Raw genomic sequence first — 13,028 nt, 5'->3', positions numbered from 1 at the left:
CTGCCTCGCGCTCCCCGCTCCTCGGGGCCTGCCTAGCGCTTCTCTCTCGGAGGTTCCTGCTCTGGCACTTGCATCTCCAGCTCAGCCTGTATACTGTGGGTTCCCTCTGAATTGTGTCTCTCACCCCACTCCTCGGGATCCCCCACAGTATTCTCCCTACTTGCTCCTGCGATCACATGGCTGCGACGTGGGATGCTCTGTTCCTCTACACACTACAATATATCCTGCTGCACCTGACCTCACCTCCCAAAAGTGAGGACCTGTGGGGCTCCTCCCCACAGGTGGTAACAACCTCACCTCAGGCCAAGGGTCCACGAAACCCATGAATCCTAACATGCATGCGTCGCAATATTGGTACAGCAGGAAGTGCTGCAGAGCAGGATTAACGAATGGAAATAAGGCCCTTAATGTAATATTAAACCTTGAACATGATTGCTTTAAAAATAACATTATTATGTTAACTTTTAATGTGGCTATGTATTTTAAAGAAACAATTACCATTGTAATGACCTCATTAGTCATTATCATGCTATGTGAAAAGGTGCAATCAATTTACCTTGGCTATATTGCCAAAGTAAATTTAACCACATTTCTGGATGCCAAAATTGGCACCATAAAGACAGGGCCCCAGGCTCCCCTCCTAAAGTGACCTACCATCCTGGAAGTCATCTGATTTACATCGCTCACCTGAATGAGCCTCTCTGCCAGGCTCTCACCCTTCCCCTCCCATCGTAGCCCCCATTGCACTCTGCCCCCCAGTATTGGGAGGTAGCAGGAGAAGAGCACCCTGGCTTCATCCTGTTGCCTTTCCCGTCTACAAATGGTTATTTTTCTGCTTTACACTTTGAATCTTGCATTGCTTAGTGCACAGCAGATTCCTTAGAAAGCTGTGTGTGTATGTAAAAACCTCTTAGTTTTAGCACTGTCACTGGTTTGGGGGGCTCTTAGTCCTGAAATAGCAAGGGCTGCTGGGATGCTGTAGAGCAGGACTGAGGTACACCGGTAGAGTCATGTGCATGTGTGTGTGTTTGATGGAATCTCTGTACCGAAGTGCTGCAGCACTGGATTAAGGTGTATTAGCAAAGCTGTTTGTGGGGAACATCGTTCCTTGCTTGGTTTAGATAATTATGTTAGTTCTTCACCTTCATGAGCTCCAGCAAGGAAAGATTGGCTGAATTTTAAAAACAAAACATAAAACAGCAATCTGTTTGCAGAGAGGACAGCTATTAATCATGTAATGCATTCAGATGTTGCTCACTTCTGTGCAGGATGACAGAGCCATAGAAACAAAGAATAATGAATATTATATATGCACATTATATCTATATCTGGTAGCAAAGCACATAACTCACCTGTTCTTTTCTCCTTCGAACAGCACTCTCCAAAGTGGTGGGGCTGTCAATGCCAATGATTTTCTGAAATATCACCAAGTCCTGGCTCATGTCCATGCTTAGTTCCTTCTTTCTTAGTGGGCACAGCAAAAACATGAGAAGTTTCTGCATCTCCCTGTTCAGATGAAATTGCATATTCTAGAACACTGGCCTTTTCTGCTTCCAGGACATCTTCATGAATTCCAAACTGTGTTGGGTCAGGCATATCCCCCAAAAGTTTTGTGACTTTTATGTTCTTGGCACCTTCTACTAGGCCACCTCCAAATACTGTGTTCCAGAGAATCTGGAAGATGCCCCATACTATGGTGAAAACAAACTGAAACATTCCTATAAACATCATCCAGAAGAAGGAAAAGACAACTTTCACAAACTCCTTCATGGTCATCTTCCTTATCTTGCGAAACTGCTTCCTTAGGTTTTTAAAAGTGATCATCTTGAAGAAGTCAGAAACATTCTTCTTCAAAGTTTTACAAGTGATAGTAAAAGCTGATGCAGACCCAATGGACTGCTCTTCCTCTTCTTCTTCTTTTCCTGCTTCCATCAAATGGTAAGTTTCCTCTTCTTCTTCCTCCGGTCTTTCAACTGAATCAGATTCAGAGATCTGGGAGGCAAGTTGCATCTCAAAGATGGTATCCTCACAAAAGTTCACAAAAAGTTCCATCTTCTCTTGCTCTCCACCTTCATTAACCACATCAAAGATGAACTGCCTCTTGGACTCTTTCACCTGTGGTTTCTCCCACTGTGTCCTGCTGGATTCAGTAATTTCAAAGTAGACTCGTTCTATCCTCTTTGCACCCCCCATTATCTCAATGCGTCCCAGGTATAGAGAAAAGTAACTCAGGACACTGTCAGCTGGCTCTAAGAGTGACTGAAGACGGGGATCATGTGGCATGTGCTCAGACAGGTTAGTCAGCAAGACGGCCACGTTAAACCCAATGTCCTTAGCTGGTTCATGGAATCTGTCTACAAATTCAACATAATTAAACATGTCATTTTCATCTGCTTCAGCACAAGAGAGCAAGAATTCAATTTCTGACTGGGCATACTGCTTTTGGCCTTCCATGGCTTTCTGGAATTCTTTCTTTGATATGATTCCTTTCCCATCTGGATCATACTCTTTGAAGGTGTCTGAGTTTGTTAGGTCTTTCAATTTGAGGAACATATCAAAGAATTTTAGGATCATTTCCATGTTGCTAGAAGATTCCACTAGGGTGTCAACCATCTGTTTCCCTATAGTTCCATTCACAATGTTACCTAGATTCATAGAGAAGAAAAATATTTAACATGTTGTACTGCTGCTACTACAGGTTACTACCAATCATAAACAGAACACAATAAACATATTTTGCTTTCCTTGAGAAAAAGCATAGTTTGTGGGTAGGACAATTTTGAAACCTGCCTGTCCTTCATGTGATTGTAAGTATGTGCATTGTTTCATAATGTGCACACTTTTTAAGTTCATTGTATAGAAGCAGTATTAGGGTGGTTGATGCAAATTTGCAGGTGCAAATTTCTGTGGGTTTGTTTTCCTGTGACAGGTATCAAGGGAAGATACACCCATACTGTCCCTTTGAGAACTGGTGCAAAGTCCATGGGTAAAAGTACCCGCAAACTTGCACCAATGTGGATAGTTTTGAAAATTGCTCTATCAAGCAGGATTTTTTTTGCATGCAATCTAGTCTTTCTCTAGTACACTTGAAATAAAGCACAATAACCCTGATATATAAAAATATTTTCTAACACCCCACCTTGTTCCTTCATGTGTAAAAAAAATTATTATTAGAGAACACTGTATTTAGGAGGACATTATTCACATGTCCCAATGACAGTTATACTGAAATTATATCATTCAAAAGGCTAGATTTAAGTTTAGGGCAAAAAAAAATCAGGTTGCTTGTCCAATTTTGAAATAGCATATTTACCAGGGTGGTTTCTCTTTGAAAACTGCCCAGAAGATGCACACATACAAAGCACTTGTGAATACTTGTATCTGCTATTTCTGTGGTTGGCAGATTGGAGGTAAAACAGTGCACCTGCATTTGAAAATGCAAATCTATGTTTCCCTTTTACTCCCCTGACCTAAGCATACCCCCTCTGTTGCTAAAAGTACATGTAATATGAAAGTCTGAATTTACTTTTAGCCACAGCAAGGGGGAGAATTTTTATCCAGGCAATCTAGCCAGGTAACTATTTATTTACTTGGCTAGTTCTCAAATTGTCTTCATAATTATTTAACCGATTATAAACCTGCATGCCACTATAATAGAAAGAAAGAACAATAACTACTTTATTATCCCTTTCATATCAAAACTGACCTTCACAATGCCCTTCCCTCATTGGCAGATAGAATTAGACTTTTCCTAATCCATCAATACAGGTTGTGAATATAGTTATATACAAAAACTCGCATGCATATCCAAGAGATAGAACTGGATCTTTACCTATTTAGAACCATCATGCTATCATTTCAAACCCCTGTACCCTTTGTGTAAAATTGTAACTTTATGCAATAGAACAAAGAATCCTACACAGAAGAATTGCTGAAATATATTACATTTTTTTAGAAAGTGATCTGCTTGTAGATGCCTGGTGTTGCAAACTGACACTGATATGCAATTCAATGGAGTTTGCTATAATCATCAGTTAGATATCTGAAATAGTAATCTTTCATTAAGCAAATTTTATCCACCTTGCAAGTAAACAAGTTTTAAGGTCACATCTTGAAGAACAGTCTCTCAGATGTAAAAAGCACCCGACATTGGCAGTGTTTTGGGAAAGTGATGTGCTCCTGCCTCGCACCTTCATGCAAGCTTTATTGAAGTTCATTTTGAGTCCTGTCACCCGTGAAAAAGATTTTTCTACAGTTTCGAAAAACACTGCTGGTGTCAGGTGTTTTTTACATCTGAGAGACTGTTTTTCAAGATAAGTGACCCTAAAAAGTTTGTACTTGCAAGATAGATAAAATATGCTTAACAAAAACACTACTTTTTCAAATTGCTGACTGATGATTATAACAAACACCATTGAATCACATAGCAGTGCCAGTTTGCAACACCAGACATCTATATGGTGGTCTCTTCCTAAAAATAATATTTTTCAGCAATTCTACTGTGTGGGATTCTTTGTTGTTTTTTGATATTTGCTTTCTCCTCATTTGAGGTTCCTTTGTGGTTTGTTTTTTTTTACCTTTTCCAATAGGATATAACATGGTTTTTACCATCAGTTTTCACCAAGTGCATTTTTTAAATTCTTTCAGAAAAACATTAACATCACCACGTTGTGTGATCTCTAAATAGGTGGAACTGCAGCCTCTGAGCACTTTCAGAGATTTAGATCTCAGATCAGTGAATGAAGGAAGTACTTATCCCATCTCTACCACAGGCACTGACTGCTTAATGTCTGAGGATCACTAGCCCATGGAAGTCATGATGCCCATCCTAAGGACTGTAGTTTTCTATTTTGTGATCAAAGCTGAGATCTATACATAAATATATGAAGAATCTGTGCTATTGTGTGGAAGCAGAGGTCATGCTATTTGAGAGGGAGTGGGGCAGGGGAGAAATCTGTAAGAAGAGGCTTTATTGAGAGTGTGGTTCAGGAGCTATAAGCAGAGGCCAAATAATTAAGAGTAGAGTATGGGAGTTGTAAACAGAGGCTGTGTTTTGGGGGTGGTGAATGAAAGCTGTAAGGAGATATATCATTAAGGGTGGGGTGGGAACTGTAAGTATAACCATGTTTTTGAGGATGGATAGTGATGTGAAAGTAATGGGATGGATAGCTGAGCAAAAGCATTAGAATAGAAAAATATGACCTGCCTAGAAGGATATATCAATGCAGCACATTAGATGTTATGCAGCAAATACCATTAAAACTGTTAGAATATTAGATAAAAGTAATAGAGTCCTAACCTTCTAGCAATGACAACAACATCACCACCATGTCCTGCAGCAGGTCCAACAGTTCCTTCAGAAGCTCGATCTGACTGGAGTCCTGAAACATGGAACAGTGCACAGAGATTGAGAACAAGTTATGAATATTTCGCTAAATCAGCGAGTATACATAGCATAAGGCAAACTATTGTGGCAGGGAAGCAGCTGCAAACACAGATTCATGCATACAATTATACAGAGGTCAGTATTCAAAGGGTTTGCCTGGTTAACTTTTGGAGTTATCTGGATATAACCCAAGTGCTATGGGAGCCGGGCATGGAGGCCCGTCACCGGCCCCCTACACTTACTTACACTGTGGTGCGGCCCCAGGAATCTGGTGGCGGTGGGGAGCCGTGGCAGACGAGCTCCTCCCGCACAGACTCCCCGCCCGACAGCCACCGCCAGCACTCCTTCCGACCAGGACATGGCCGAACACAGCCTGGGTCCTCCCTCGTGCCCCGCCTCTAAGAATTTAAAGGGACCTCAGCGGGAGGTGCTGCAGCCCCTCCCTCCTAATGCTATGCTCCAGCTTATATTAGGCAAGGCCTGACCTGCAGACCTTGCCTTGGCTTCTTGGTTCCTGCTTCCGCTCCCCGGAGGTTCCTGTTCCTGTGTTCTGTGTCTTCTTTGGATTCTGATCTGCCATTGGACTTGACCCTTGCCTGTACCCCGGACCACGATTTTTGCCGCCTGCCAAGACCCATGCCTGTACCCCGGACCTCACGTTTTGCTGCCTGCCAAGACCCAAGCCTGTACCTCGGACCCCAAGATTCACTGCCAGTTTCAACCGTGCCAGAGACCCCATGTAAGTCCAGCCGGCCCTGGTACCCAAAGGCTCAACCTGAGGGGAACGAGGGCTGGTAGTGGTGAAGCTCCAGCGGGGTCTCTGCTCCCTTCCGGCCTCGCCAGCCAATGGAGGGGGCCTGTGGGGCTTCTCCCCATAGGCAGCGCCAACTCCCCCTTGGCCCAGGGATCCACGACCCGTAACACCAAGATTTGAATATTTCCCTCTGCTATCCAGCTAAATTTTGTCCAGGCAAAATAGCCAGATAATGTTCTCAAAGCATTGCTACATTTTTTCCAGTCTGCACTGATGTTCAGCAGTGGCCACATAAATTTATCCAGATAAATAAGGTTCAGCCTGCTTCTCTGAGCTGATAAAGAAGGATTTTATGGTCAATCGTGTCAAAGGCTAAATGGATAAGTAGATGTCAAAAACCAGAAAGATGAAAAAGAAATGGTCAGCAGAAAAAAGGAGGTGTATAAGTTTCTGGCGAAACCTCATTTGGAAAACTGTACAGTTCTGGAAATCAAACCTTCGAAAGGATATAAATCAGATGGAGTTGGTCTAGAGGAAGACTACTAAAATTGTCAATGGTCTTGGTTCTAAAGCATATGAGGATAAACGTTAAGATCTAAGCATGTATACCCAGGAGGAATGGTGTATCAATGCAGAGGAGGTGGGCCTCTTTTAAATAAAAGGAGGTTCAAAAACAAGAGGTCATGGGATGAGGGTGAAAAGAGTAGACTCAAGAGAAACCTAATGAAATATTTCTTTACAGAGAGGATGATGGGTGCAAGGAACAGCCTTCCAGTGGAGATAATGAAGACAAGTACAGTATATGAATTTACAACATCATGGGATAAGCACAGGGGATCTCTGAGGAAGTGGCAGGGATTGTAGGGCTGAGTAGCTGGTATGGATAGGCAGACTAGATAGGCCATATATGGAAGGGAAAGAAGTGTTGCTCCTTGGAGATTTGAATCTGCCAGATGTGGATTGGAGTATTCCTGTTGCAGAATTTGTAAGAAACAGAGAAGTTGTGGATCCCCTTCGAGGGGCCCTGCTGAGACAAATGGTGATGGAACCCATGAGGCAAGGAGCGATACTGGACCTGATGTTCACAAATGGAGACAGCATCTCTAATGTCCAGGTAGCTGTCCACCTGAGCACCAGTGATCATCAGACAGTATGGTTTGACATATTTATTTATTTAATTTATACAGTTTATATTTCATGATTCCAATTATGTTCATTGTGGCACACATGACATACATAATAAATAGAACAAATAATAACATACACATATGCATAACATTAAAATTAAAATGAAATAAAAACATATTGAATTAACACCATTAACATAAAAATACATACAGGCACATTTTTAAATGATAATAATATTAAGCTGCTCAGTACCAATGTAATGCACCAGCTGAAGCTCGAGCAAATAACATTGCTTTTATTTTATTACAAAACTTAGTCTAATTCTTCTCAAACTTCAGTTGGTAATGCATTCTACATAGGTGGTGCTATTACTGAAAATACTCTTGTCTTAGAAAACTGCAGATGGAAGTCTTTCACAGAAGGAACTTGCAACAAAAGGAAGATTAAATAGGCCTTGCAGGTTTGTTGCGACAGCCGGTCGCAGGACTCGCGACCGACCCGAATTACCTCCCTTCCCGCGCCGTTCCGGAGCTAGCCCTGCTCAGGGGCAGGACGGGGGAGCCGTTTCGGAGAGCCTCCAGGCGCGTCCGTTCTGCCCTCCCGCTGCAGGCCTTTGCTTTGCGCCGGAGACACTGCTGGCGATCCTCCCGGGGCAGAACCTTAGGCGTGCGTGTGGGCGCTCCTTCCCTCCTTTTAAAGGGCCCGCGGCGCGACAGGACTGCCGGCCCCTCCACATGATGTCAGCCCCGGATAACTATAAAAGGCAGCTCCTGGCACTCAGGAGTCGCCTTAGCAACTTCTCCCTTCCTCCATGGGTGAGTTGCCCCTCGGCTGCGTTTTTCGCTATCCTAAGCTGACTTTCACTTGGAATTGACCTCTGCCTGTTGTGATTTCATTGTTTGCCGTCTGGAACCGATCTCCACCTGTTTCTTCGATCACATCTGACTGCCGCCTGGTACTGACCTCTGCCTGGAACACCGACTACTCTCTGATTGCTGCCTGACTTGACCTCTACCTGGAACTCAACCTCCTGCTTGACCTGACTACACCCGGACTGACCTCTGCTACCGACCCTGCCTGGCTGACCATTCTGCATCAAGACTCTGGCCTTGATTCTCGCTATATACTCAGACACTGTATTTTGGCCTCCTGCGACTTCTGGACTTCCTTATCTGAACACTGACTGCGCACCCTTGTTCGTAGTGGGCACTCCCTTGAACTTTTTCTCTAGGAGACCCTATGAGGCCCACCTAAGACCAGGCGGCCCGGGTAACCAAGGGCTCAACCTGAGGGAACCCCGGGGTGCTGTTGGTGAAGCTCTAGCTGGCCTCTTCCTCCTGTGCTCCGCCTCTTGGTGGCAGGTGCTCTCCGGGTCTGACCGGAGGGCTGTACCAATCCTGCACCAGGCCAAGGGTCCACTCCCAGCGCATCAGGTTCATACCAACTTATCTTTTTGGAAAGACAATAGGAATCAGAATATAAAGCCTTATGCATAATAACATATATTTTGAACTGAACTCTTTGAGCAATTGATACCAACTGGTGCTCTTTCATGTATGGTTTAACATGAGCTCCCCATTTTAACCCAAATATGATTCAGACATTGTACCAATGTATAATAACAATTTAGACAGACCTAAATAGAGTTACAGTAATCTAGATAGCTTAGTACAATAGCTTGCATAACTAAACGAAACTCTTCCAAAGGCAGAATATCTTTAAGTGGACAAATTAGACATAATTTAAAGAAAGCTAGTTTTGCTAATTTTTGAATCTGCGATTTTAAGAAAGATGAGAATCCACAATGACACCCAAATTGTGTGCCCCCCTCCTTAATATGCAAAATAATATTGCCAACATTTATAGTCATAAGTGCCAGAGATAGAATCTCCTTACTTACTCATAAAACCACTGTTTTTGAACAATCCATTATCAAATCACTAGTCCTGCATCTCCTTAAATATCCTGAGAAATCTTTCTGAAGGGACCAGGTCATCATTGTTGCTGGGAATAAAATACTGAACATCGACAGCATACATATAAGTTACACCATGTGAGGTTAAAATTTTTTCTAAAGGACAAATGCAAATATTAAAAAGGGCAGCAGAAAACACAGAAACTTGAGGAATATGAACATCACCGGAATACCATTCAGTACTGTCGTCTTTCTGATGGAATTGTTGAGATCTGTCAGTCAAATAATAGTTGAACCACTTTAAAGCAACACCTATAATTCTTATAGTGGCCAAGATAGAGAGAAGTAACCACCATTCCTACACCAAGAACTTCTAGCGCCTAGTCCAGAGCTTGTCTAACCCTACTCAGCATTGATAAAATGGCCCTGGAAGAAGCAAGCAAAGACAAGTATCCAAGAAAACAGATGGACATCTATGCACCACCAATCGTATCACGGGTCAGCTTAGATTGTCTATCAACCAACAGGGAGCACTGCAGCATTTTTTAAACTAGCACCGGTTTTTACAGATATTTTTACCATAGTTCTCTGCATGTCATTTTTAATGCCAGTCGTGGCAAGTTTTTTGGGCTTACCTTGGATTTTTAGCACTGGTTTGATTTGTATGCCATTGGTTTACTGTGTCACGTGGGGCTGTGTGTTTTTAATGTGTGCTGTATGAAAAATCAGTGCTAAAATTTTGCACCGGTTTTGGTGTGGGTTTTATTACATTGGTCTCTAAGATCCTTACCTTTGAATTAACCATCACTGCCTGTGTTCTGATACTGAAACACACCATCCAGTGATCACTGGATAAAAACACAACTTAAGTATATAGAAATGCCATACCGGGTCAGACCAAAGGTGCATGAAGTTCAGCATCCTGTCTCCGACAGTGGTCCATCCAAGTCACAAGTAACCAATGGAATCTTAAAGAATAGATTAAATTATTCTTGCTCATAACTAGGGATAAGCAGTGGCTTTCCCAAGTCTACATGGCTAGTAATAGTTTATGAACTTTTCCTTTAGGAATTTATCCAAACACTTTTTAATCAAGCCACACTACTTGCTTTCATTATATTCTCTGGCAGCAAATTCCACAGTTTATTTATGTGCTGAATGAATAAATGCTTTCACCAATTTGTTTTATATATGCTACCTATTAGCTTCATGGAGTGTCTTCTAATTTTATTACTATTTGAAAATGCAAATGTCTGTTCCCTCTGTAGCCATTCCACCCATCTCAAGATTTTATAGACATCTATCATTTGTTTATTTATTTAAAATACATTTATATGCCACATTATTCTAGGTCCTAAGTGGCTCACAACATTCCATTCATAAAAGCAGATACACGACTCGCAAAGAGATTAATAACAAGATTACACACAGATCAAACAGTTTTTCCAAAACATAGCTGCCACTGGAGCAGACCTGTCCTAACAGGTACTATTGAACAAATAAAATGGAGCATGAAGAAATTCCAAAAGCTTTAGAACTGGATCAGGACCGTTATCAGTCTTCTGGAATGTGTAGTTACTGGGATGGACTCTTAACCTGTCATGTTGGACTCTGTGACTGAGGAGGTGCTCCAGCTGACAAGACAGACTCTGTGCCAGAAGGGAGTGCTTCACCTAGTTCTCCAAATGCATTGGAATCTGTGCCAGAAAGGGGCACTTCACCCAGTGCACCAGAGACACCAGACCATTTGTCACAGGATCCAGATCCGATTCCCATAATTGTAGGCTTGGATTCTGGAGGGCTAGATAAATCTGAGATATTGAGGAATGTTTCTATATATGCAAGTGTAACTAACCATTCTGTTTTTGTTTCAGAAGCCACTAATCAAGAACCTGCCCCTGTGTGGACAGACCCTGAGGGTGGGAGTCCTGAAGAGCTGCTATCCTAGGAGGTGTATTTCCACCCAGAACTAATGCATCCATTTCCATTGCAGGGTCTGCAAACCTACCACCAACAGGGATAGGGTGTGTCTGCTGATGCTAGGAGCTAACAAACGTTTGGAGTCCTAGGGGGTCTCCTTGGGGAGGGGGGAATTCTGTCAGGGAAGAAGGTATATTTCCTAGTCTTGGACCCTCTGTCTGGTTTGGGGCATGAGCACTGAGCCAAGGGATGGCTTAGAGAAAGGCAAAGTCAGCTTAGTGAAGCCCTGTTCTATGGCCCCACCCCTAAGAACTGGATTGGTCCTCAGAGACTAAAAAGGCATTCTGGGACACCTCTGAGGTGTCCCCAGCATGTAGACAGCATGGAGGTCAAAAGAGAGTGTAGGGTTCCAGAGGAGACTCGTGAGTTGTTACCAAGCTATGTATTCAGGAGCAGATTGGCCTATCGGGGCTTCAAGGATGCCCTGGTGGGCTGGTCAGATCAGTCATATAACTGGTGTTAGTCACAGCAGCCCCGTGCTTGCAGAGCCAGTGCAACAACATTACCAGCAGGAGCCTCCCCTGAAACTCTCTGCTTGCAGGCTCCTATTGACTTTCATTTTCTCACGGTAGCGGTAGCAGCAATGGCAGGGCAGCAATGGTAACAGTTCCCTGGGCCTGTTTCCCCACTGCTTTCTTTGACCAACATCATCTTTAATGGAGATGTCAACAGGAATCACTACTGCTCAGCGGCATCACTGGGAGAGAGGAGGAGAGGGTGTCAAATGATGACATGTAAGCAAAGACTAGCATGGCCAAAGAAGCTCAAAGTGTTGAAGGTAGATGAGGCAGCAGCAATCAGACTCTGAAGCAATCCTGCTCTCTCCTGCTGCAGGATTTTCCTGCTACCATGGAAACCCCTGCGAGGGGAGAGGTTTGCCAAAGGACCTGAGTGCTGCTGGCTCACAGGTAGGGCCTGCGGTTACCTTTAATACTTTGTGCTTCTTCAGCCACACCATGGCCTTTCTTATAAGACATCATTTGATCCCCTCCCCCACCTTTCTTCTGTTATCCTGGCATCTTCCTGGATTGACTGAGCCAAGCCAGGTGAGGAAAGAGTACCTGGGATGGAGCTGTGGACAATGCTGGGCAGAGGGTTGTGAAGGAGAGAATATGAGGAGATGCTGGGCTGGAGAAGAGAGTAATGGAAGATACTAGGCTGGGCTGGCTGGGGTAGAAAGTGATGGGAGACACTGAGTTGGGGAGTGATTGATGGGAGATGCTGGGCTGGAGGGAAAAGTGACAGGAGATGCTGGACTGGGAGAAAGAGTGATGGGAGTTGCTATTTATTCTGTATTTGGTGAGGGACTGTGTGTTCTGTATATGTCAGTGAAATGAGGAATTTTGCTAGCATGTAGTGTCTGTGTAGGTAAGGCTGTTACTGTTTGTTGGCAGTTAGTGCTGTTTTTGTATGGGAAGATTGTATATTACTATATTGTAATTCAGCTTATTCATAGCTTTCTGAATACCCCAAAGCATTTTATAATAGGTATAATACCATATGGCAGGGTTGGCCAACTCCGGTTTTCAAGACCCACAAACAAGTCTGATTTTCTGGTTATCCACAATGGGGTAGATTTTCTAAAGTTGCGCACACGCGTACTTTTGTTCGCGCACCAGGCGCGAACAAGAGTACGCGGGATTTCAATACATATGCACATAGCCACGCGTATCCATTAAAATCCAGGGTTGGCGCGCGCAAGGCTGCCCAAAATCGGCAGCTTGTGTGCGCCAAGCCACGCAGCCTGTCTCCGTTCCCTCCGAAATCGGAGCGGCCTCAGAGGGAACTTTCCTTCGGCCTCCCCCCACCTCCCTTCCCCTACCTAACGCACCCCCTCCCCGGCCCTACGTACAACCCCCCTACTT

At 43.6% G+C, this 13,028-nt stretch overlaps 1 protein-coding gene across 1 annotated transcript in view; it reads right to left on the bottom strand.

Annotated features, from left to right (window-relative positions):
* Positions 1–13,028, bottom strand: part of RYR3 (ryanodine receptor 3) — a 1,291,138-nt gene that overhangs the window by 196,688 nt on the left and 1,081,422 nt on the right. Inside the window, 3 exon segments of the mRNA XM_029600192.1 lie at positions 1,353–1,412; positions 1,414–2,645; positions 5,300–5,381. Of these exon segments, the coding sequence (XP_029456052.1) occupies positions 1,353–1,412; positions 1,414–2,645; positions 5,300–5,381 (1,374 nt within the window).

The sequence above is a fragment of the Rhinatrema bivittatum genome, chromosome 4, assembly GCF_901001135.1.
Source record: "Rhinatrema bivittatum chromosome 4, aRhiBiv1.1, whole genome shotgun sequence".
Taxonomy (NCBI): Eukaryota; Metazoa; Chordata; class Amphibia; order Gymnophiona; family Rhinatrematidae; genus Rhinatrema; species Rhinatrema bivittatum.
The sequence above is the reverse complement of the archived record's forward strand: the minus strand, read 5'-3'. Positions and strand labels throughout refer to the sequence as shown.